Source organism: Solea senegalensis, linkage group LG11 (genome assembly GCF_019176455.1).
Source record: "Solea senegalensis isolate Sse05_10M linkage group LG11, IFAPA_SoseM_1, whole genome shotgun sequence".
Classification (NCBI taxonomy): domain Eukaryota; kingdom Metazoa; phylum Chordata; class Actinopteri; order Pleuronectiformes; family Soleidae; genus Solea; species Solea senegalensis.
The window spans coordinates 141,643-167,335 of NC_058031.1; the positions used below are offsets into that span (position 1 = coordinate 141,643).

Sequence of the window (25,693 nt, forward strand, 5' to 3'; positions counted from 1 at the left end):
GTATTTAATTTTCACTGCAGTGGAGAGAGGAAAAAAAGGAAAGGGACAGACTGTAAGTTTAGGAAAGAAGAGGAAAGAGTGTACAGGCGGGTCTTGTGCGTCAGAACAGTTTCTTGGCCCAGTTAAAACTCCCTGCCACACACGACACACCAGCTTGTTTGCAAAGGCTCACACTGAGGTGAGGGTCTCTTCTGCCTCTCTGCGTCTCATCTGATCCACTGATGAAGGTACGATACTCTTCCTTTTTCTTTCTTTTCTTTTCATCAAAGGCTTCTCACTTAACACATATTATTGATGAATTCATTGCACATGTTGCTAATTCTTTGGATTGTGATTGTTAGCCTGTAATATAACCATTAAAGTGTAATATCATTTGATACATATTAAGTGAAATAAGTGACACTTAGACACTGCTCAAGTCAGGAAAGTGAATGAATATCATGATATTCCTATCTGATTTAATAACACAAGCACATTTTATGAGAACATTTCACATTCTTGTTTAATGGATGACATGAAGTTTACTGAGCTGCCTGTTTTTTTTTCTCTCCATGTTTACAGTGATTAAAAGCACATAATCCTCCTCAGACTTCTGCGGTGACGTGGTGCTGCTGCTGCTGCTGCTGCTGCCCTTCTCTCCTCCACCGAGCTCAGATGGATGCTGCTATTTGTGTTCAGCTTTTGTTGGCTGCCACCCTGTGGATGATGCCCCACATGGGAGCTGCTGCTGCTGCTGCTGCTGCCGCCGCCGCTGCTGCTGTGCGGTCAGGCTCCACAGAGCATCTCAACGTGACCAGAGCTGGAAGTGAGATGCACTCTGACTTCAAGTTGCTCGCCACAGCTAGCAGTGTGTCTCACAGCAGGCATAAGCGAGCCATTTCATCCAGGGAGATAAATGCCCTGCTGGATTATCACAACCGAGTCCGCTCTCAAGTCTTTCCCCCTGCGGCTAATATGGAGCACATGGTGAGAAGACAGTGAGCTGTCAATGAAAGGGACACAAATAAGTGATGGTTTTTGGTTTATTATCTGAAATAATAAGTATTATATTATTATTATTATTATTATTATTGTTGATGTTATTATAATAAAATGGGTTAGTTCCAATGTGATGTTTTAGAAGTCTGCTACATAAATGTTGTGAAGTTTTGAAGATGTGTAGCCTACAACATAGTTAAATAAAAAAAAAAAAAATGTGTTTATAATACAGCCCTAACTGTTTGGATATCAAAGACAAAGCACATCACTTTTATCTAAATGGCACATTAACAAACAACAGAAGTTAATACAAGAGACATTAGAGATTTATGAGAAAATATTAAAAATAGTCATTGAATTACAAACTTCAGATGTTCTGTCTAAACTATCGAAACCATATCTGTGTTTATTGTGTGGAACTTTTAAAGACAACACAAAGCTGTTGTCTTTGCTGTGTTGATCTTGGGAAAAGATCAGATTTTTGTAAATTTCACTGTAAATAAAATGTCTCTCTCTCCTCATCTCCACAGCTCTGGGATGAGGGATTGGCTAAGTCAGCTGACTCATGGGCTTCACTGTGCATTTGGGATCACGGTCCAACACAAGCCATGAAATACATGGGTCAGAACCTCTCGATCACCTCAGGAAGGTACGGTAAGAGATCAGTTCAGAAAGGTCTTTCTGTATTTGTATTATGTTATTACATGATTATTCTGTTAAGCACTTTGCCGCCAGGTTTTGAAAAGTGCTACTTAACAAGTTAATGAAATAATTATGCATTGTGAGACGTCTTTTTTTTTTTGCAAATGAAATACTCTCAGGTGACTGAGTGAATATGTGCTGTATGTGACAGGTACCAGTCTATCACTGACCTGATCAGGTCCTGGTATGATGAGAGGCATCACTTCTCTTACCCCAACAGATGCACTGGATCTATTTGCTCTCACTACACTCAGGTACCGTATGTCTATCAAGTCGGAATGTATTTTATTTTTTATTTGCACACTGAGAAAATTTAGTTTTTTTAACCACAGTGTGATATTATTCCAAGCTACTGTCCATCATCAGGACTGAAGTAATTTATTTAGATTATTTATTTACTAATCTGCCAACCTACAGTATTAGGTTCATTATGATAGTAATTATTGTTTTCTACAGGTGATTCAGACATGAAGCAGTGAATATCAATCAACCTGTCCTGTGCCCTGTTAAAAAAATTGTTTCAGTTATACAATTTGGACTAAAGCTTTAGGAATTTTGTCTGACAAAGTAGTTTATAGTAATACAAACGTAGTTCATATGGGGGGATGATAAAAAGGATAAATGTATTTTATCTTTGAGCTAAATATTTTAAAACGTTTTAATGTTACATTCCTGTTTGAAATGAAAAGAGGCATTGCTGTTTGATATTAATTGAATAGAAAATGCACATATATGATGCACATATATACATATGATACTTATTTTTATGAGTATGACCACTTCTTGTATTTTATCTTGTATATCTTTTATCTCACATACAATAAGAGTGCCCTGGTTTGTGTCCAGGATACAGAATTACAATCTCTCTATCAGGGGTTGATTTAGCTTCCAATTAGATGTTTTACTGGGGGTGAACATATCATCATCAGACTGAGTTATTCTGATTATGTGGTTGTGACTGACTCAAAATGTGTCTTGTGGCACCTGTCAGATGGTGTGGGCGAGCACCAGCAGAGTGGGATGTGCTGTGAGGAAGTGTTCCAGTGTGCACGTGTTTGGGAGCAGCTGGAGGGAGGCCACACTGCTGGTTTGCAACTACTCTATAAAGTAAGAGGACTTTCAACACCTTATCCATGGTATCCAGTCCCACGCTTGTACCTACACTGTACACGTACAACTGTATACTGCAGCGGTCTGGTGATTCTCCAGAAAAATCAACTATAATTATCTTCTTTTTCTTTCAGCTTCGGCATTGCGGACTACTGAGCAATACATTGCATTCAGTTAAATGAAGTCAAATTATTCAGAGAATAATCAATATTTCTATATTACTGTTTTTTAGACTGTAGTATTGTGACTTCTTACCACTTCTACCATCATGATATACAGTATCATAGTGACAGACCTGGTGTTTTTTACCCACACAAATCATTGTACGTACTCAAAGAGATAAAAATGCAATAACTGAACATAACATGTATTGATGGGACCTTACAGCTTACATTGAACTCATATTTGTTTCAGGGGAAACTGGGTGGGTGAAGCTCCGTATAAGACTGGGAGGCCTTGTTCCATCTGTCCCTCCAGCTATGGCGGCTCCTGCTGGAGAAATCAGTGCTCAACAAACACAAAAACCAGAAGAAAAAGTTCAAGATATTAACACAAAACTGTGTTTGAAAAAGTGTTTTAATGGATTAGATACACAGTCATATTTCATGTGAAGTCCAGCTTTAACAAACTAACACAAAAACACTGACACAGCAGTTCAGTTAGCCACAAAGTAAATCTTTATTAAAAATGATTCATACACAGCTGAGTATAAATGACTGTTAATATTTGCATTGCTATTGTCTGTCTAACTCAAACAAATCCTTTTTTTTAAAAAACCTACTTCTTGAAGACATGATGTATTTGCACTGTTTTTTATGAGTTTTGAGAGGCATTGATAAAACAAAAAAATCAAGCACTTTTGTTGTACAGATTGTTATTACTGTAAACATGGACGTTTATAGATTTTGTTTCTAACCTGAGTAATAAAATATTGTTTACCACAATGGACCAGAATGTGTGGAATTCATGGATGTCTTTTTTCTTTTTTTTTACACGACTGACAATGAATTAAGTTATTAGCAGCCTGATGAAGATATTTATCTCTAAGCATAATCTGCTGTTCACTACACTGTTTATTCACTGCTGCAGCAGGAAGTTTTCTGTCCTACATTGCAGCTCATTACATCTCCCCATTTACCGCTCAGAGACTTTCACTGCCGTAAAACTGCAGACTAATGCAGATTTTATGGTCTGAAATATGAGGGAACCAGATTGGTCTGTTCCTGGACACGCACTCACACTACGACCACTAATTACCAAACATGTAAAATACTTGGGGAGTAAGTATGGTGATGTGTGTATGATTTATATATTGTTGGTGGAACCACTTGACATCTGCACATCTGAAGCCATTCCTCGTCTGTTCGGTCAGATCCTAAAGATTTCACGGAACAGTCTGTGTCTTTATCCTGACACGACAGTGAGGTTTACACCAGTTACTAAAATAACAAACGTGTTTCAATTTTTTTTTTGAATAAACAAGGAACAACAAGAAACATGTTAAACTTTACTAGTCTATTTATGTTAGTTGGATGAAAGGAGTGTGTATGTATGCTTATGAAACTTTATTTAAGCTTAATGGCACTTCTAATCTGACTCAGACAGAAATCCTGGATCAGAGCCACTCCCTATTCTAATTTAAAACAATTACATTTATGTAGTTTTTGTGTCAGTGATAATAAGTTTCTCACATGGTTGTGTTGGTTGGCATTGTCACCTCAAAGCAAAAAGGTGGCCAGTTTAAAGGATTCCCAGTTCCTCTCTCTCTTTGTAGTCCAGAGACCGACAGATTGCAGGTTGGAGACTTTACATTGACTGTGGGTGTGTAAATGAGTGTGAATGCTTGTCTCTGTATACATATAGGGGCCCTGGGATGATTGAGTACTGTCCATGATTTACACTGACATGTGAAGTGGATCCGACTCCCACTGCAAACCCTCAAAGAATAAGCAAGTAAATGTAAAATGTCTTAATTATTTACTTATGTGATGGTAAATATCACGTAAACACTGGTGAGGTTATACAATGTGACAGTGGTACATCCTGAATATGAATATTGACTGTGACGTCCAGCACCAGCATTCATTTTATATATAAATAATTGTATATAATATGAGGAGTTTTCCTGAATTAAAGCAGTTATGAGAGACTGTAAACACATTTGACTTCACTTGATGTCTGGACATTCACAGGTCAACTGTACATGTCTCAATTCTGTGTTGGACAGGTTAAGATGAGTGTGACTCCCCCCCGCCCCCCCCATCAAAACAAAAGTGGTGACGTCAGTCATCTATCATACACAGTTTGTTAGCTGCCACCCTCAGTACACTCCACTCCTCTGTCTTTTATGTTATTCCCCACCCTCTTCCTTTTGCTCGCCTTTCTGTATAAATTCTACTTCTTATTCACTCCCATGTCTGTATCTGAAGAAACGATTGTTTGGTGATGAGAAAAAGGGAAAAGCACATAATCATTTTATGTCTATTTGAGTTTCTATCATCATGTTGCCATAGTTACAGCTGCTATATAGATTGGTGTCCATACGAGCCTAGTTACTGTTTAACCTCCCCACCCACATTTGCCCAGATTAGGAAAATCAATAAGATAACAGCAGCAACACCGGCCTTACCTTGCAACAACACCCTTCTCACACCACGGCACCCTGCACCAAACTTCCACATTTTACACCTTATGGTGAGGAAGGGAAAAGTGGATTTAAAACAAATGCGTGAGAGGAGGTCTGAGGACGACATGGTCAATGTAAACACGCAAGTCAGTTCAAGTATGGAACTTCCATTTGGTGAGTACGTACTTTGTGTTTTTAGCGACTTTGCCGAGTGGGTCCAGTCAGAAGGAAAAAAAGGCTGAGTGTGGCAGCTGCTTGCCTTTTCTTTCCTTTTTGATGCTTTTTGCAGCAGCCATTTGCTTCCAGGGCTCTGCTGGATCATGTCGGATTTACAGTGGAGGTATCATCGCCATTTGTGTCTGGCTTTTTCACACGGCTGTAATCCAGGAGGTGTGTCACAGGTCTTGAGGTTATTAAAAACAGGCCATGGGAGCTGGGCCTGATGGTGATGTTGGTTTGTTTTTTTGAGATGTCAGGGCAGCGAGAGTCTGGGAGCAGGATCATTTAAGTTGTTGTACCAATGAATTCAGATGTAGTTTTATTCTGGACCTGGTGAGACACACTTTACAAAGCTATAATGGCACTTTGATGAAGCTTTGCCTTTTGCGATGGTTACAGTCTCATGGTTACACAGTTGAGTTTTTGAATTGTTTAAACTCACAGAAATCTCCATTGATCTCTCTTAACATTGCTGTGTCCTGAGTGAGGGTAAACCTCTCACACTGAAGTAACAGTTGGTGTTTTTTCTTCTTGTGTTTACTCTTATGGTCATTCATTTGATGATTTGCATGTGACAGCGGGATGTGGAGATGCAAACCCATTTCCACAAAACTTTGCTTTGTGTTTCCTGAAGCTTCCTCTTTTACTGAATATCTCTAAAGGTATAGTAGGTGAGATTTTTAGCCTTTCATGATCAATAAATCCATAACAAGCTTTTAGTATAATGTGAATCCAGGAATCTCAGGAAGGAGGACACTTCCGCTCCTCTTCTTGGCTCTGTTTACAGTTTGACGGTTAAGTCTGTAGTGTCAGAGGAGCTTTTAACCAATCACAAGGCAGTACATAGAGACAGCGAGCGCTCCCATTGGCTGTCCCACAACGGCCTACTCTGCATACAGGTCGCTTTTAGCAGCAATGACTTGCTACACTGCAAAGAAAACTAAAAACAGAAGACAAGTCTAGAAGACAGTTGGACGCTAAATGCAATAAAATGTGTAGCACTATCAGCAGAGAGTTTACAGAGATGGAGAGGTCACCTGAGGTAATAGGAGGTCATGACAGAGATTCATGAATGCAAAACATTATTTTAACAATTGTTCCTCTGCCTGCTGCAGCTTTACAGACTCAGCTCAGCAACCTTTTTTCCTTCTATCCCTGTTTCCATTTATTTTCTCTCTGCTGTATTAGCTTAAAATGAATATTCAGCAAAATGAATCTGCACACATGCCGCCATAGCAATATTAGGCTTCTTGTTTTCCCAAGTGTGACACACTGCAGTCACAGATCACACTCAGTGACGTGTAACTGTAATCTCTGTAAGACTTTACAGTGTAAAATATGAACAGGAAATAAATGTTAAACACCCTATAATGAGACTACTCCCAGTATTAGATGTCAATTATTATTAGATTGCCTGGACTGATAATTTGTTCCCAGTGACCACCTGTGCCATAGCAACAACAATCATAATTATTATTCTCCAGTTGTGCGTTTGTGACATCATCTTAATATGAAGCCTTGATGTTGAATGAAAACACAGTGGTAGAGACATGGCAATGAGTCAATGAGCATAGTGTTAAAAAGAAACACATCTTTAAAGAACATAAAGTCTTGAAGGTTGAATAAAACTACAAATAATCGTCCTCCATGTGAAAAATAATATAAAAAAACCCACCAATATAATAATACATTAAACATATTGATCACATTTATCAGCTGGGCTCCTTACAGAGAGGAATCAGTTCTCTCCAAAAGTGAAAACGATGCATTAACAACACTACAACAAGAGCTAAAGATTGTAATGTTCCAGTAATAATGGATGTATACTGTGCATCATGAAACCCACTGTCATGTAAGAATAGAGAACATTTTAGCTGTAGTGGTAAAACACTATTAGTCCCGTGTTTCCCTCAGAGATATGTATTCATGCATGGACACAGTCGTCAGTCTGCCACTGTAACGTGTATTTAAATATGAGTCCAGAAGGATGCCTCACATCTGGCTTGAAAATGAAGTCTGACTGTGCTTAAGGAAACATTTTCTGAAAATATTCGCTCACAGTACGCTCAAGAAAACCAGGACATTTACAATATGTTACAAATACATTCTTTGGCAGCAGTCTGCTCTAAGCTCCTTTTTGGCCTACAACGGTTTATACTATGCCTCTTTGTCCAAACAGCAAATCCCTGTGTGTGTTGTTGTTGGTGGTAACAAAATGTTTCCAATTCCACAGATTTCTTATATTCTCCAACAGATCACAGCTGTCTCTGGATGTTGTTGTTGTTGTTTTTTAATCACACTGATAAAATGTGAAAACATTTTTATATCTAATCTGCAAAGATTTACAAAAAACTTTTTAGGTTGTTCTATTTACCCCATAACTCCTTAAACTACCATGAACAGTTAACCGTTAACAGCTTACACAAAATACAACTTTGTGCGAGACACACGTGGGATAAATTGCTCAACGGTCACAGCCTGGATAAACTCCCTGGCTGTGCTGCTGGCAGAGCCTGTGGGTGAATGTAAACATGACAACAGCCGTTCAACAGCCACACGACAGACACCTGTTTGCATACGAAGCCGAATGACTTTGACAGCCTGGTTCCTCTACACACAAGTTAACAATTCATAATAACAGCAACAGACTCACAACAGAGCATCGGTTCCTGTAGCAGCAAGATGTTTGAGGATATTGCGTAAGATTCATTTCAGAGTAAGATGCCACTTACTCTGTATAATGGCAAATGAAAACTTGAAACTTAACCCTGAAAAAAGCCCTTTGAAGTTGTGGGTCAAAATGTCCTCACAAAGATTTTTTTTAACCTCACGAAGATATAAATACAAGTATAGACACACATACGTTCCCTAACCCTAATCCACGTGCACTCCATACACATTGAGGACACTTACAAACAAAAATAATGCACACTCTAGCCACTTACCTTAACCTTAACCATCAAATGTAAATAACCCTTACCTAAACCCAATTCTAACCCTAAGCCTAAAACCAGTTAGTAACCCCAAAAAAGCCCTTTTAAAGATGTGAGGACCAGCCAAAATGTCCTCACTCCACATGGTTTATTTGATCTTTTGTCCTCACAAAGCAACAAATACAACAGGGAGGATGCTCAGACAGCAACAACAGACATTTATGTTTTCTATTCTAAAAGAATATGTATTAAAATAAAGAATTTGAATCAAACTGCACAGAATACATATGCAAACCTTGTGCTGTAGAAAAGACACCGTACATCATGCTGGTGAACTAACCACTCACGTAATGAAGTGTAATTTAATCTTTACTGAAATAATATCTGTTATTTAGTCAAATTACATGGACCTCTGAGATGCCTCACAGAGGCCAGTTTGCTGCCTTCCTGCCTGTTTGGAGGATAGATATTACACACGGTTCACTTGATACTATTAATCCACGTTTTCAGGCGTCCAATCAAATCTCATTGTGACAGGCATTAGGGGATTATCCCTGGGTAATGTGGACCCTTACAGCTCGGCCAGTGGCCCCGTCAAACAGCACCGTCCATTAACAGTGGCCCAGCTTCCTCTCAGCCTGGCCGGGCCTGAGAGAGCCGCTGAGGCTCATGGGCCTTCATCACTCAGCTGGCCGGCTCACTGTCAGGGCTCGGCCTTCACAGGGATGTACGGCCAACATGGAACGCTGTGCTTCACTAACACAGGTAAAGAAAACAATTGAAACGTTATTCCATTAACAATGAGCTGAGCTGTGGGAAGTTAAGCTGCTGGAGGCTAAAATGAAGCACAAAGCTGATGTAACTGCGTGATTTGAAGAAATGCTTTGGAAAAAATTGCAATTATTGACTCAATTGTGAATTTGCCTCACGGAGACGAAAATCCAGGGTCATAATTCTTTTTTTTTTTTTTGGATAACAATATCTTGAGGGACTGGATTTGTTACACTTTGTGTCCACACGATGGTGGTAGTAAGCAGTGATTTTATTTACTTTCAGTCTAGGCACCGGGTTTCTAGGACAGACAGTCTAGAACACATTGTATTGCACACTGGAGAACCAGACTTAAGTACAAATTTGAGGTACACATTTTAAGGGAAGAAATGTCATTACTCATGTATGGAATTCATTTAGACATCAGTTATGTATTTACATTTTATGCCACTTCATACATCACGCTATTATACTGTTTTCTTCATAATATACTATATTTGGCATCTTGTTAAAGTTCCAGATTCTGATTTTACTCTAAAACTAAAACCTCTAAAAATGGATGCATGTAATAATCAAATGTGAAAAGAGATGATAACAGTGTAATGTAACATGTAGACAGATTATGATAATAACAAATATTTACCTTTATTAAAATACAGCATTTCAACACCTATTTGAGGTCATTTAACGTTATACCTGTTATACAAAATGAGGGACAGATAAAATGAAACTCCAGATTCTGGTCAATAAAATAAAATCCAACATAAAGTTAATTTAATTGTTAAATGTTTCTATACTGTGGTAGATTGATGCTAATACTAATGAAATTATGCTAAAAAAGATTCTGTAGTTAAAATCAAGGATGAGCTCGCCTGAAGTCCCTGAAAATAGGTCATTTGCAATAGCGTACGTATGAGTTCCTTTACAAATATAGAGCACTTTTTTTCCTTCCGTTATAGCTTTTTCCACCACATTTAAATGAAATATTTTGGTAGGTGGCATTATACAGCAGTACTGTACAAAAGTATTCAGCCTCCATTAGATGTTGTTGTTTTCGTAATGCTATAATGACCATACAGTATCATTTCTCAATCACTTTATTGGAACACATCCAGTAACTTAGTAAAGAAAAACGATCATTAACGTTATTAAAGTAAGGATTATTTAGTGCAACCTACTCTTACACTTGTACAATAGCACGACCCAACTGGATCCCTCATCACTGTTATTGTTAGAACCTATTATTTTGAAAAATATCTGATGTGAAAAAGGTTGATTGAGCCAGGTTCATTCAAGACGTGCTTTACATACACATGTTATCTGAGTTAAAATCATTGACGGCTTGCTCATATAGAAGACCGCCTTTCAGTCACATCATTCCCAATCCAAATGCAGATGATCACAGAATTTGAAATTGACAGACATACATATAACAAAGCCGGTGGTGCCCTGAGTCCTTTTACTGTAGTTATACGAAAATGAGACTGAGCAGAAGATGGTGTGAGAGAGCAACACGTAATGAACAGTGAGAAACACAGAATTTTGATTTCCTCTCTCGTGTTGTTTGTGTGTGTTTTTGAGGTCATATTGATTCAAACATTTAGGTTACTATTTTATTCAAGCAGAGGAGGTCAAGACTGACTGAAGCACCTACAGAGTACCAAAGAGATTAAAAGTGCTCAGAGCAGAGGTGCTGACAGAGGTGATCGCGCCAGCAGCAAAATGAATTCTCAGCAAAACAGAGTTAATGATTGCCGTCCCTTATCATGTGCTGTGATTGATTTACGTCTTGCGATGGTCTCTGTGTTTATTGATGCAATTGTTTACTTATTTGGTGCACAGAGGCTGCGCTTTCAGTCGGACTGGACCTGTGATGATGGAGAAGGTTTGCGAAATAAAAGTTGCTTTCAAGCTAAAACAACAGAACCCTAAGCATGACAACATATTTTTTAAGTGTGCATTAGAACCACAAAGTTGTGGACTTTGCAAGGAGAGTTACATTTCAATAAGGAATCACAGACCAAGCACACTGATACAAAATAATTCTAAATACATTTTTTTTAAAAAGTCAAAGAAAATGTCCTTTACTAATGACATAGCACCGCATTTATTTGCTAAAAAATATTTGTTTACATTTTATAAACCTCTAGTATCACACCTAAATTGACACTTGAAGTTTATCATTAGCCCAAACTGTCATTACGGGTGAGAATCATTGTTGTTTCAGGAGAAAAAGATCCAATATTAACCCGTGGCATCTTTGTAAAAGAGCTAAATATGTGAGGGTATGTGACTAAACAGAAACTAAAAAGACATGGCAGTCTCTCAAACCAACCAGACAATACATGCACATCTGTCATTTTAACACAAAAAGCTCAAAACCATATCCCTAGCGTGAATTACCTGGAACATGGTTCGGTAATTCATGGTTTGTAGGCCTTTGTGGCCAAATTAGCTTCTCTGGTGGCTTCGAGAGCTTTATCTGACAGGAAAACGTTAAAATAAGTTATTTAATCAAGCAGAGTTAAAAGTAGTTTCCATCATTAACAGAGGACAAAACAATTTCAGTACAGTTTGTTATACCAGGCACAACAACAAACACTAAATTGACACCATTAGTGAATCATTTTTCTAAAAACATCATTTGATCTTCCAAAACAAAAACGAAAAATCTTTCTTCATCCTCATAGATAATGAAAGTAGAATAAATGATATTATCCCTGTGTCACAGAAAATATGATATTCCCCTGGTCATCCACAGGGGCTTGCATAAGCTGTGTTATTTGCAGATAGTTATCTGTTGACAAGGTCTTTGCCATGACACTCTACTCACCTATCTCCTCCATCTACTGCGGGAGAGCAGAGCAGCAGCAGCTTTTTTCTGCTGGCCTTGTCTCCTTCTGTTTTACTCTTATCAACATCAACACACTCCTGGATGGGCCTCACAAACACTCACATTTCCCCTGCGGTGTGGCTTTCTCACAAAGAAACAAAATAGATCCCCCGACAGTGTATATTCCACATCTTAATAACTCTTCCAGGCCACAATGATCGTCTTTTCCTCCCAGCTGCTGGCTCCTGCTTTTTGACTTTACTAAGTTGCTACCCTGCTGCATGCCTTTGAGATCAGACTTGGGGAAATGAAATGTACTCATTGAGGAGAAGGTACAAATAGGCAGTGGTTACAAATGGAGTTTGGTCAGTGGTCGGAGATTCCTATTCAGAAGATAGACAGGACTTTGTTCACAAACTGGAGTTTGAAGTTTCAAAGGGGAGAATCACACACGTATTACATCAGGTCTCAGCGATCCTTTGACTTTTAGCCCCGGGGCAGGCGTTTGGGTGACTGATTATAAGACAGCAACTCTCTGGCCCGTCATATTTCCGCATGGCAGCCCTTGCGCTGTATTTGATACGTGTTAAACAGGGCAGGTGTTGTCAGCTGCAAACCTTTATCACTGTGCTGCTTCTAAACGGAAACATGAGACCTTGTTGTCTGTCGCAAACAACATTCACGTGACACGTATGTTCAAAGAATCAAAGAAGAAGACACACATTAGATATACTCCAGAGAGATTTACAAAAAAGCACTGCAATAAATAATAAAGCATAAAACAATATAGAAAATGAAGTTAAGTGAAATGAATGTAGATATTCCTAATACATTTTTATCTAAATTGTAGCACAGTGCAGTAAGCCCTTTTTTTCCATTTATTTCAAAACCTTTGAGTAAATTTTGACTATATGCCTAATGAGACTATATACATGGCCTCCTCCCAAAGCAATGATTCATTATTTACATAATATCTCAACTTCAATGTTCAGCAACAACAAACATATTTATTAAATAAAATACATATTTAAGTTTGGTAGTGACCAAAAATAAAGGTGAAGAGAGTGAATACTAGACCCTCGTGATTATACACTTATACAAACATACTTATGGGTTGCACATTACATTTCTGATAACAAACTAAATGTTACACAGTGGATCTTTAAGGAAAATGTGCAGTGTCAAGGACAATCGCTTTAGTTCCCATAGTTCCTCAGGTGTAATAGCAATCGTTGCAAATGTTTACTACAACCATAAAAAATTATGCTGGTTATATTTAAATCGCTCAACATCACATTTACAACAGAGCATCGTTTCCTTGTCCAACATGCTGTTTAAACATGCGCCACATTCAAGACACAGACTACAATGCTGTTAAAATTAAGTCAAATGAATTTGAAAGGGGTCATTTGTGATATTAACTCCTTGAATGCTTATGGATAAAGATTTGAAACTTTGATTTGTTTTTCTATTCCAAAATTTAGTTTAATGTGAATCAAATGTTTATCGTAGATATTCATCTTATAGCTGGTTGACCTATTTTCAGAATCATATGTTTTCTTATAATTACTTTTTGAGTTTGCATGCTCTCCCCATGTATGCGCAGGCTTTCTCCTCCAACAGTCTAAAAACAGATTTAAAAGCAGATTTGAGGATTAGGCAAAATTGGACACTCTAAACTGACCGTAGGTGTCAAAGTGGATGTTGTTTGTCTCTATGTGGCCCTGTCATGGACTGGTCATGGACTGGTCATGCCTTGTCAGCTGGGATTGGCACCAGCGCCCCCTCATGTGGAGGATAAAACTGTAGAAGATGAATGAATAAATGAATTAATAATAAAAGTGATTCTGAAAATATGGATTATATAGCAGTGGACTATACACACTGTATGATAATAAATTGTAATAGGTTGTTTCCACTGCTCTCACATCCTACAAAAAATAATTATTGCAAGATTTATGAATGAGCCATGCTTGTACTTCTCCATGGCTGTTGAACTGCACAACAATGCTGTGAGCTGACGGCTAGTGTCAGCACACGTAACGCTCACAGAGGTTTATGCCAATTGCTAGTATGCCATGTTGGTGCGAAATCATTTTTCACAATTCACAATTACGATTCATTTGGAAGGGACAGTGTATGCTAATAAACATTTCAAGAATGTAAACACAGTATAGTTTCCATCTAGCGTCCCCAGGCAAAGGTTAAAAAAAACACAAAAATAAACACAGTACCTTTACGGTTCTGATCATACAGATCAACAACAGTTTGGTTCATTTATACACACACATACCCCTACAGTACATTTATGTAAACATCTTATTTTGACACACCCATACAGGTCATTAGTACAGTATTAAAGGAATTCACTTCACTGATTTTAGCTTTGTATTATTGGAATAGCGGTAGTATTTTTAAGGAATTGTGCTTCCCAACCTCAGTTTCCCCTGTTGAGAAATATCTTCATTCTTTTCTTTGTTACGTGCCCACCAGTGACACTTGGTCCTGTTAGCTTAACTGTTAGCAAAGATGGCGGACACTGTTTACATTCTAGGAATGAGGTCCCGCCCCCCTACGAGTGGGTCTAAAAGGCACGGAATTAGCGTTGCAGTTTCAAGCCTCGGACCACTTGTCACTGGTGGACACCTAACAAAAAAAAGAATGAAGATATTTCTCGAGGGGAAAATGAGTTTGGGAAACACAATTTTTCAAAAATACTACCTCTATTCTAGTGATACAAAGCTAAATGCAAATTGGTGAAGTAGATGAGTGCAGTCCTGATTTGATCCTAACCAGTTTTTCAGTTGGGTTTCAAAAGAAAAGAGCAATATGTGGGGCATTGTCCTACTGTTTAAGATGACCGCAAGTACTGAAAGTGCTATGTCTGTATGGTGTAACTACGTCACCTCTAGTGGAGGCTCGTGTCTGTCATGAACACTGACAGGAACGCCTTTATTGTTCTTGCTCTTTCGCAGTACAAGCAAATTATAAACACTCCAATCAAACAGAGTGGCAACACGTCCGCATATAAAAACTGTCAGTAGTTTTATGTGAACAAGTGATTAAATGTGAAACCAAGAATACAGAGAAGTGCAATAAAAAGTAAAAGTAGAGAAGTGTTTGCTTTATGAGTGGCAGCCATCTTGAAATGATATGTTGCGGTTTGTGAGGTTGCTCCCATTTTCCGATCTGAAGGAACTCAGAAATTCAGATTACCAAACATATACGCACGATCACGTTTACTTTTCTGATTTCCGTACGGCCTCAACTCATCATGTTGGGTCGAGTAGATTTTTTATTTAAAGTGCTGCATACATTTTTATAATCTAAAGAATGTGGTGCAGGAACATTTTCTATAAACATGGATGATTTCAGAAGCTGAATGTTGTACTGTTTGCACACCTTTATAGCCAGTTAAGTTGAGTTATTATAAAATAGTGACAGGATGAACATGTGCTCCTGTGTCGTTAGAGCTTCCTGCACGTGTGTCAATCCAGCCTGTGCACTGTGGGAATGTAGCTCAAGCATGTTAGCACAAACCCCCCCGACCTCAACGTTAAAGGAGGATTTCAAACTTACCAGCTCTATCTACCACATCAGAACAGTTTGTCAGTACGTGATTAAGGCATCTATAACTTTTACAGATTATGTTTTATTGTCGCTGTATATGACTGTTCCTTGAGGAGTTCACAGAAATTTAAGATGGTTGCAGCTGTAAAAGGACTTTAATGACGGGCCTGATAAGATTTGCTTTGAGTGAGTCAATAGCTGCACAGTTATTCTCTCATCCTTGCTTCTCCTCCCCCTCTGATCACTCGCTCAGTGCTTTGAAATAATCAGCACACTTCTTGAGCAAATATGGGCACTGCAGACAAGCAGATCGAACATGAAGAAATGTTGTAATGCCTGACCTCTGTACACACAAGCGAAGGAACATGCTCCAACAGAGCCACGTTTGATGCGGAATAATCGTGTGCAAGCAGTATGGGAGGCTGCTAATCATTTTTTGATCATGGGCGTACTGAGTTAATCAGGCTTTTTAAGGACCTCACTGCATTTACTCAGAACCTCAAGATCAATGAATCTAATCATGTGACCTCGACTGACACTCAGTAAAGAACAGTTTCTATGGCTTTTAATCACATCTCCTCCATTTCCTCTTCTGTGTGACACTGTATGAATTTTGGCAACATTTAATCACTGAACAGATCATCTCTGAATCATGCACAGGAGCCCTATGGAATGTTATGGTGTGTGCTTGCCGAAAGAAAATCATTTTACGAGTCCCTAGTATAATTTGAGTGTATGGTTAACAAGCTCGCCTGCATGGGCTTTACTGCTTTTGAGGTCTGGCTGAACTTGGGATCGTTGACCTGTTCTTATGTACTGACACTTTCTCTTCAAATACAAGACTACTGTTTGCTGTGTTACATGTAGGAGGTGGAAGCTTTTGCGCAAGCAGGACATTTATTTGATGAAAACAAACGCAGGATGCAGGATAGTGTGCCACAGAATTACAGTGTGACTGAGATCACATGTGCTCTGAATTTATATGTGAGAAAATATAAAAGCATCTCATTGTCAGTTCAAGGTTTGACACACTTTGCTGTTGTAGTGGGAAAATAATGTTTGTAAGCCCAGTTAGTGAGGCACAGGGAGTTCATTTTATATTACCTCATATACTTACCATATGCCTCCCTTTTTTTTAGGAGAAAATTATGCTCTTTACGCAAACTCACGCAAGTACGTCAATATATTCTATTGCACATGTTTTACTTAAATATTTCTATTTCCTGCAACTTTATAGTTAAATGTACCCAGTAAAACATTTCACTTTAAATCCACTACATTAAATTGTCACAATGGCAAATGAAAAACCTAAAGGAAAGTTACAAACAATTCTTTACTTTAAACATTTATTTTTTTCAAACTAAAGCCTCTTTGATGGAAACTGCTTGCACAAATGAATGTATCAGTATTTACAACCTAATAATGTCACCCTAACCCAGAATTGGTAATTATCAAAAAAAAATTGTTTCTGTAATGATTAATACAGCAGTATGTATAAGCTCTTTAACCAAAATGATACTTCAAAATATTAATATTTTTGCAAAAAACCTGAAAAAATAGTAAAGCGCATTATTATTTCTTGATTGAAGTCAAATAAACTGATTTACTTTCATTCCTGAACAGAAAGATTAGTGATTTTAGTGGTTGATTGTTAGGCTTGATTAATGTCTGACTTCTCAGAGAAGCCCAGTGAAAATAGGTCTAAAGGATTTGTTTCGCACTGTGTTTAATTATAGCTGGTACACTAAATGACTCTAAATAAATAATGTTATTAAGAATTACAGTGCAGAAAACAGAGGACCAACAGGCTTTAACTGTATAGCTGTATAAAGAAACCAGGCTCTTCTTTCATATCCGTTTTGATTGTAATGTTGATCCAACTTAGGTTATCTTTGTCATGTTTTATCGTAAAATAAACATTTATTTATCTATCTTTTCAGCCTCAGGTTTGTTAAAAGTGGAATTTCTCCCAAATGCCTGATTGATGTATCTATACTATATTGTATATTTATAAACATTCATGAATGTTAAAGCCCCCAAGATCACTCGTCTCTTTGTCAGATACAGACAGACATTCACGATATACTGTATGGTTTTATCCCATATGTTTTTTTTTTAAATACACTCTGTCACTTCAAATATAATTCCTTACAAACACACGGCATCAGCTTAAATAAATGTGCATTATTCAAAATCACTGGGAAAATATGTCTTGAATCGTCTGAGTTGGTATTTTCCACAATGTCACAATGAACCAAATTCTTCCACCAAAGTGTTACACATAGAAGAAAGAGTGAATGTGATGAACTAAAATTTAGATCCTTTACTTAAAATATAGTTCCATTGTGTGAAACTGTAACTTAAGAATGAAAAGTAAAAGTATTAATTATACAAAACTCTATGTATCCTAATATTGTATTACTCAATTATATTATAAAAGCTACATTAAGGTGGTCTTCAGTCCTAAATTTTATATCATACAGTGTATTACGAGCTGATTTACTAAGAACAATTTAAATTTACAAAGTAATTCATGAATACTGGTGCGTAGTTTAGATTAATTACTGAATGTGTAAACTCAGTTTAATATCTTGATTTATTAGTGATTACTGTGGGGACATTACTAAAAATCCATGCTGATATTTTCTTTTATTCTGTTTTTTTCCCTTCATATTGTAGTTGCAAAGCATTAACATTCATATAACCTGAGGGTTTCTTACAATATTCTTGTGTATTAGCCTGTAGTAACCTGCGGGTCAGTGTCAGTAAGTAGATTTATCCCAACTGTTTGTCTAAACACTTAAAAAACTGCACAGTCAGGTGAACCCACTTTTCTGCCACGCACAGAGATGGCTGTCATCATGAAGAGAAGTAAGTTACAGAAATAATCAGATAACATAGATAACAACACTTCCCAATTTCAACATAGAAAATGTATGCACAGGAGAGGGGTTCAGAGGCTATTCAACTATCTGACAGGCAGGTCTGGAGGAGCTTGCTCCCTTAAAACTAACTGTCTCTCTTTATTTCCAGTGTAATCTGAGTAGTTGAGATGCAGTTGTTGCAAAATGTCAGAACATGACTTTTGTCTCCTTTTCTGTGTCTTCATCAGTTTGAGGGTTTTTCAGTAGGCGTGTGATTATTGTCGCATAAACCGGTGTAAAAAGTAAGCTACCAATGAGGCCTTCATGCAGCAACATAAATCTAAGCTGCACATTTGTTTGTTCCCAGCTGCTTTGTAACGTAACATGCTTGCATGTGATTTCAGCATGTCACAGACAGGACAGTCTTCAACTGGTTTTAGGTGGTGGAAGAGTGATTTGGCTCGTGGATCGACCTCACATGCTCTCACATGGAGAAATTGTTTACCCATTATTGACTGAGAACCAAGAAGAGGTGGATGATATCAAATTTGCGCTATCTCTTCTACCAAAGAGAAAAAACAACAACCCTGTGATTCACCTCTGAAGGGACTATAGTTAACCATCAACCACAGAGACACTCCACCTCTCCTCTGGCTGGTTAGCGGCACGAGAGGGCAGGAGGAGAAGGAGGCAAGCTCTGCTGTCAGTCCCTGGTCTCCTCTCTGACACCAGTGTGTCCCCCTCTCACTCAACTGGGCCAAGGAGCTACCTTGACAGTGGGCGGGGCTAGGATCTAAAAGAGGGAGTGGTGTATGAGGGATTAGCATAGGTGTGTGGGGGTGTGGGAAGGAGGAGGGGGTGAGGGTGGGGGGCACATTAGTTTCTTGGACAAGTCTTTCTGTCCCACTGTCAGGTAGTTGAGAATTTGTTTGTCCAAAGCACTGGCAGACATGGACATGGCAGACTACAGCGAGGCTCTGGACCCAGCCTACACCACGCTGGAGTTCGAAAACATGCAAGTGCTCCCCTTAGGCACAGGTGAGTCTCATATATGCAGCTATGGCGCTGAACTCTGATAAGTTTGCTGATTTTAAACTTTGGTCAGGATAGTGCAGGACAGAGGGGACACTGCTTGAAATGATAAAAAAAAGGGGTCATGTGTCCATGTGCGTCTGCTCAGATGAAGGGAGATCCTGTGCAGGGATCTACTTTGAACACCTCTGTGTGTGATGGTGAAACATTAAGAGATTGTGATTTATGAGACTCTACTCTCAGTGCTCTTAGGTCATTTGGTCAAAGCCATTGTACCCTGTTTTCAGTTTGTAGAGAGATGTGGTGTCAGATTGACTACACTGTTATTTATTCTGTGATGAAGCAGCAGTGTGAGTATCATGGTCATAGTTCTCCTGTTACAAACGGTCTGTTCCCACAATCTTAAGTGAAGAAAATGGGTTTCCTTTTTCTTTTTTTTGAGATGTGCATATAATGGCACCAACATATTTATATATCCAGTCTCCCATGACGCCTGGCTCTGATCCTGATTCTGAGATTCCCATTGAGACTAACACAGGCAGCCTGAGAGGGACCTTTGTTAAACTCCCTCATCACTCAACTTTACCATCACTTACACATTTCTGCTCTGTTACAAAGACGAACAACAATATCCTTCCATGAATCATCGTTTGCCATTTTTAGTATGTAGCATCTGTAATGACTGATTGACTCTGTGTGGTGACTGAAAATGTGGCTAGAGAGAAAACTGTCTCCAGTGATTGCTTTTCAGAGCTAATCAAGGCTGCATTAATTATTCTGTTGTTGGCTCTATCTGTGCTACTCAGACAGGTTCTCATAAAGACTGGTTTTGATCAGCTGTCATTGGAGCTTATCACTGTATTCAGTCCCACCATTCACACCTTATTAAATTAAACCAACTTGATAATCTGTCAAGTAGAAAGTACTTCACACCCTCTGAAATGATCAAACATATTTATTGATGGCTTTCTCATGATTTTCTTGTATTAAAAAAAAAACAAAAAAAAACAGATCTCAGCTTTTGTGTCACCTTGTTACATGTCTCAAACTGATTAGATGTCTGTTTCTCTCTTCTCTCCATGTGTCAGACTCCTCACCAGCAGAAAGTGCCAACATGAACGCTACTGGCCATCTGGTGGCGGGCAGCCTGTGTGCCATATGTGGAGACAGAGCCACTGGCAAACACTACGGGGCCTCCAGCTGTGACGGCTGCAAAGGCTTCTTCAGACGCAGCGTTCGCAAAAATCACATGTACTCTTGCAGGTGAGGACAGATCTGTGACTGGGTAATAAGAGAAATAAACAGAGGTTTTGCATCATCTGTGAAGTAAAACAGAAATCATTGGCTGTAAGATTGTAATTAACAATTTAAATTCTTACATCTTTTCATCACTTTCTCTGCACAATCAATGAGAATACATTGTCAGAAAATAGTAGAAAGTAGTGGAAACGTGCTTGTAATGATTTCCCACAACCATTTAAAACTCCAAAATCCATCGTTATGCAGTTTACAACTATATGTGATAAAGAAAATAATCAATCTATCAATCCCTGCTGTTCTAATGGATTCACTTAAAACTCATTCCATTCATTTTCCAGGTTCAACAGACAATGCATTGTGGACAAGGACAAGCGAAACCAATGCAGATACTGCCGACTTAAGAAATGCTTCAGAGCTGGCATGAAGAAAGAAGGTATAAAACAGTTTTTCAAGCCATTTTATTACATACTTTTATGTCTCCCCTTCAGCAAATCACGGCCACAGTGTGAGCTGTGTCTACTGAGCTGACATGGCTCGTGTGAATATGTTGCAACACCCAGTGGAGAAGCACTTCGTTAATGTTCACTCCGCTAAGCGCTGAAGTCTCCGACCAGCTTATGCTGAGCAAACATTTCCAAGCAATAATAGCCATATACTGATAAACATGACAACCTTGGCAGACGTATTTTTCTTGTAGATGGCCCGGTGTCCAATTTTGTCAAACAAAGAAACTAATGGAAATTGAACACTTCCCCTCTGACACATTTAAATTATATAAAATAATACATTTTTCTTCTGCATGTACCAACTGAATACAAATCAGTGTTTGTTTGTTTTCAGCTGTGCAAAACGAAAGAGACAGAATCAGCACTAGGAGGTCCAGCTATGAAGACAGCAGTTTACCGTCCATCAATGCACTAATCCAGGCAGACATGTTGTCAAGACAGGTACTTAATTCTCTATAACGTCCACATCTAACTGCTATTAGCCACTGTTAAGAAGACATCAAGTCATTTCACGTCTGCTTTTGCCTCGTGCAGATCACCTCCCCTGCTCCCATACTGAACGGCGACATAAGGACCAAAAAGATTGCCGCCATCACAGATGTGTGTGAGTCCATGAAACAGCAGCTGCTGGTCTTGGTGGAGTGGGCCAAGTATATCCCAGCCTTCTCTGACCTGCCCCTAGATGACCAGGTAAGCCTCATACACACACAAACACAGTGTACATAGTAGTATAGACACTCTGGTCACTCATCAACCAGCCCACTGAAAAACCATGATGTGGGCTTCAGGAGCTCACAGGCAGAGACTCACTGAATATGTTCTTTCCTGAAAGATGGGAGACAAAATATCTCAGTGGTCTACAGATTTTCTTTTTTCATCACCTGTAATCTTTTCTATCACAGTGGTTAATGAATTTTAATCCTGAGTTAGGATATGATGAGCTTGTTTTAAAGTTATATCCCGACTTGGAACGAAAAAGCTGAATCATTAACACTGTGATCACCAGGCCTTGGTAACTGATTTGCTGATGTTATATCAGAGAGCAAGCCAGTGTCTTCCATCAGGCATTTTCCTCATGAATCCATTCAGTTGTGTGATATTGTGTATTACTGCATGTGTTTCAGGTGGCATTGCTGCGAGCCCATGCCGGAGAACATCTCCTGCTCGGTGTTGCAAAAAGGTCCATGCTTTACAAAGACATCCTCTTATTAGGTAAAAATGACACACACACACACACACACGTGTTTAACCACATTTACATTGTCAATAATCATCTGTGTAAAAATCTAAAATAATGAAGTGTTTTCATGATTCTCCTGCAGGAAATGACCATATCATTCCCAGAAACTGTCCAGAGCTGGAGGTGGGCAGGGTATCAGTGAGGATCCTGGATGAACTGGTGCTCCCCTTCCAGGAGCTTCAGATAGATGACAATGAATATGCCTGCCTAAAAGCCATAGTTTTCTTTGACCCAGGTACTGCTACTGACTAATCCTTTAGATTGAGAACGAGCCTCTTCAAGCCAAAAAAACATCTGAACACTGTATACAGATTAAAGCTCACAACTCATTAACAGACCTCTTTTTGTAAACACCCCTGCTTTTATTTGCCCACAGATGCCAAAGGTCTGAGTGACCCTGGAAAAATCAAGCGGATGCGATACCAGATCCAAGTGAGTCTGGAGGACTACATCAACGACAGGCAGTATGACTCCCGAGGCCGCTTTGGCGAGCTGCTCCTGCTGCTGCCAACCCTGCAGAGCATCACCTGGCAAATGATTGAACAGATCCAGTTTGTCAAACTCTTCGGCATGGCCAAGATTGACAACCTGCTTCAGGAAATGCTTCTCGGAGGTGCGCTCTTTGAGAATAATTTTAATCAACATCAGGACAAACATGATTCCTTGCTGTAAAATATACAGAATCTACGTCTCCTAACTTTATGGACAATTATGAGACTCTGCGGCATTGTCAGATATATTTGTGTGTTTTGTGTCTTAGGTTCTGCCAGTGAAGCTCCACATGCACCTCACTCTCTCCACCCTCACCTGGTTCAGGAGCATCTCAGCAGCAATGTTATAGTAACAAGCAACATGCCAACACCGATCCATAATGGTCAAATTTGTAAGTACATAATACATTAAACAATGTTGTGGCATCCAAGAGTCAGTGTCCATCTTTGACTTAAAGTTTAGCTTTTTGCTTTACAAATACAGCAAACTGTCATCGGGATAAGAATCCAACTTAAATTTGTAATATTTCATCACCTTTCCCTCACCAAAGTCCATACTGTGCAGTCTAGTCAGGTAAATGGAAGGGAAAACAGGCTTGGCAAAATAATCCTCTAAATTCTTCATGGAAACTAATCTGGATTATTTTGTCAAAGAGAACTTCTGTTATTCTGGTTAATGCTCTGGGAAATTCCACAAAAATGCTTATTCCTTATTTATTTTCTCCATGACATGTTTTACCACAGAATGGAGAACACATACACCCGTTCATGCTGCCGTTTCTGCATCTCATGCACTCCTGTTTCTTTGTGTTCTACTTTTTAGCCACTCCTGAAACCCCAATCCCGTCTCCACCTACTGCCTCCAGCTCAGAACATTACAAAATGGCTCAGGGGGTCATAGCCACAGCGCCGAAGCAGCCAACATCAATCCCTCAGCCCACCATTACAAAACAAGAGGCCATCTAACAATCCTCTGAATACTTATTCTTTTTTTTACTGTGTTACCCACATTCATTTTATGTATGTTTATATGCAATCAGCAAAGAAGCTGTTCACTTGCCTGAAACAATAGGGTAGCTACATAGAATGTAATTATGTTTCTTGCAACTTGCCACTCTGAGTTTTCAGAGATCTATTTGTTCAGAATTCGAGCTCCAAAGCTCAGCATTGGAACTTTCCAAGGAAGCAGTTTTTCTATGAGACCTACACTTAGAAAGACGTACAATATTGTATATAGAGTTTATTATTGGGCAACATCACAATTCTTTACCATGGCCTCAGAGTGTGCAGTAAGGCTTTTGTTAGATGTGGTCATACTTTTTTGAATGTTACAACAGGCTTTATTTACACTGTCATGTATTTTGCGTTGCACAGTATTTTTTTTTTTGTTTTATGTTCATGAGTGAGTGAGTGAGTGGTTTCAGTCATGAGCTTAGAAAACATCATTTTGTCAAAACTGAAATAGGCATGGTTTGTTTTATACGCTGAGAAATGCATATACATATAAACGATAGTAAAAATGTAACATGTTGAAATTTGCACCAAGAAAGTCTTGGTGCATATGAGCTCTGTGGTGCCACTTTGTAAAAGTCATATGCAGACACACTGAGGAAATTTCCCAATAATATGTTGTTTTGGTTTTAAAAACATATATATATATTTGTTAAGTACTTTGTCATGGTTTCACTGATGGAGGAAACTGTGCCTTGTAACCTGTACTGCCTTTAAAAAAAAACAGCCATTGTTTTGCCTTACAATGTGAACATGAACTAATAAATTTCAATTCTCTATTTTTACTTTTTCTGCAAACCCTTCTTTAGGCTCACGAATAATCAGAGGAGATGAGATTGTTGAAGAATGAATGAGATTGCACTTGCTTGTATAACAATTAAGTACAACAGCTGAAAGTATAGATCAGACATGTTGGAGAGAAAAAAAATAGCTCCAACGTGGCAGTGCTGCTTGTTCTCTGATAGCCTATTGCAACATGTTGCTTCAGATTGATAAACTGTCATAAAATCATTATACAAAACACTGATTCAAGACACAGAGAGAAAGTAAAGCAATGGCATGGATGTTTTTCCAACTTACACACTTACCAGCCACTTTACTAGGTGCAGATAACACCTTATAAAGTAGGCAGGAGTGGCACCCTGTGAGGTATTCTCCTGCTGTGGTACAACTGCTGAAAACTAGCCTCAATGCCATGTTCAAATACAGTCAAATAAAAATTTCTTCCCATTTAGATGCTCAGTTTGAACCTCAGCAGGTCATCTTGACCATGTGAACCCTTAATGCATAGAATCGATGCCATGTCATTGGCTGGTTAGATATTTGTACTAACAAACAAAAGAATAGATGTACAAAACAAACAAAACCATTTACAGTAGCTTATTGCTTTGTTGCAATGTAATAAACATTGGGGAATTTTTAAGACAATAGCTGAAATCAGACTAAACTATCATACCATAACAGTGGATTTACATGAGTAAAGGTCAAAGGTCCTCCCTGAGGAAATACATATTTCCCTCTCCAAAGCAACAACACCAAACAGTTAC

The 25,693-nt window shown here is 38.7% G+C and overlaps 2 protein-coding genes across 3 annotated transcripts; both read left to right on the forward strand.

The window, feature by feature from the left end:
* Positions 1-644: 644 nt before the first annotated feature.
* r3hdml (R3H domain containing-like) lies at positions 645-3,095 on the forward strand. Its single transcript, XM_044038941.1, has 5 exons — positions 645-966; positions 1,509-1,627; positions 1,832-1,934; positions 2,672-2,787; positions 2,925-3,095. Exons 1-5 carry the CDS (start codon positions 655-657, stop codon positions 2,944-2,946), a joined length of 672 nt encoding a protein of 223 aa, XP_043894876.1. The 5' UTR covers positions 645-654; the 3' UTR covers positions 2,947-3,095.
* Positions 3,096-5,434: 2,339 nt separating this feature from the next.
* On the forward strand, positions 5,435-24,931 carry hnf4a (hepatocyte nuclear factor 4, alpha). Of its 2 annotated transcripts, none has more exons than XM_044038939.1 (10): positions 5,435-5,590; positions 20,727-20,901; positions 21,237-21,331; positions 21,739-21,845; positions 21,939-22,094; positions 22,529-22,616; positions 22,727-22,879; positions 23,021-23,257; positions 23,405-23,527; positions 23,959-24,931. In XM_044038939.1, the coding sequence occupies exons 1-10, from the start codon at positions 5,482-5,484 to the stop codon at positions 24,099-24,101; spliced, it is 1,386 nt and encodes a 461-aa protein (XP_043894874.1). In that variant the 5' UTR covers positions 5,435-5,481; the 3' UTR covers positions 24,102-24,931. The 2 variants fall into 2 exon arrangements, with proteins under 2 accessions (XP_043894874.1, XP_043894875.1); XM_044038940.1 differs by lacking the exon at positions 5,435-5,590 and adding an exon at positions 19,477-19,644.
* The last annotated feature ends 762 nt before the right edge of the window (positions 24,932-25,693 follow it).

Bases quoted from the DNA above. Each gene is read 5' to 3' on its own strand.
- r3hdml (XM_044038941.1), top strand. From the start codon at position 655: ATGGATGCTGCTATTTGTGTTCAGCTTTTGTTGGCTGCCACCCTGTGG. The intron at 967-1,508 runs GTGAGAAGACAG...TCATCTCCACAG, and splicing joins CGGCTAATATGGAGCACATG to CTCTGGGATGAGGGATTGGC. The intron at 1,628-1,831 runs GTACGGTAAGAG...TGTATGTGACAG, and splicing joins CTCTCGATCACCTCAGGAAG to GTACCAGTCTATCACTGACC.
- hnf4a (XM_044038939.1), top strand. From the start codon at position 5,482: ATGGTGAGGAAGGGAAAAGTGGATTTAAAACAAATGCGTGAGAGGAGG. The intron at 20,902-21,236 runs GTGAGGACAGAT...TTCATTTTCCAG, and splicing joins AATCACATGTACTCTTGCAG to GTTCAACAGACAATGCATTG. The intron at 22,617-22,726 runs GTAAAAATGACA...ATTCTCCTGCAG, and splicing joins CAAAGACATCCTCTTATTAG to GAAATGACCATATCATTCCC.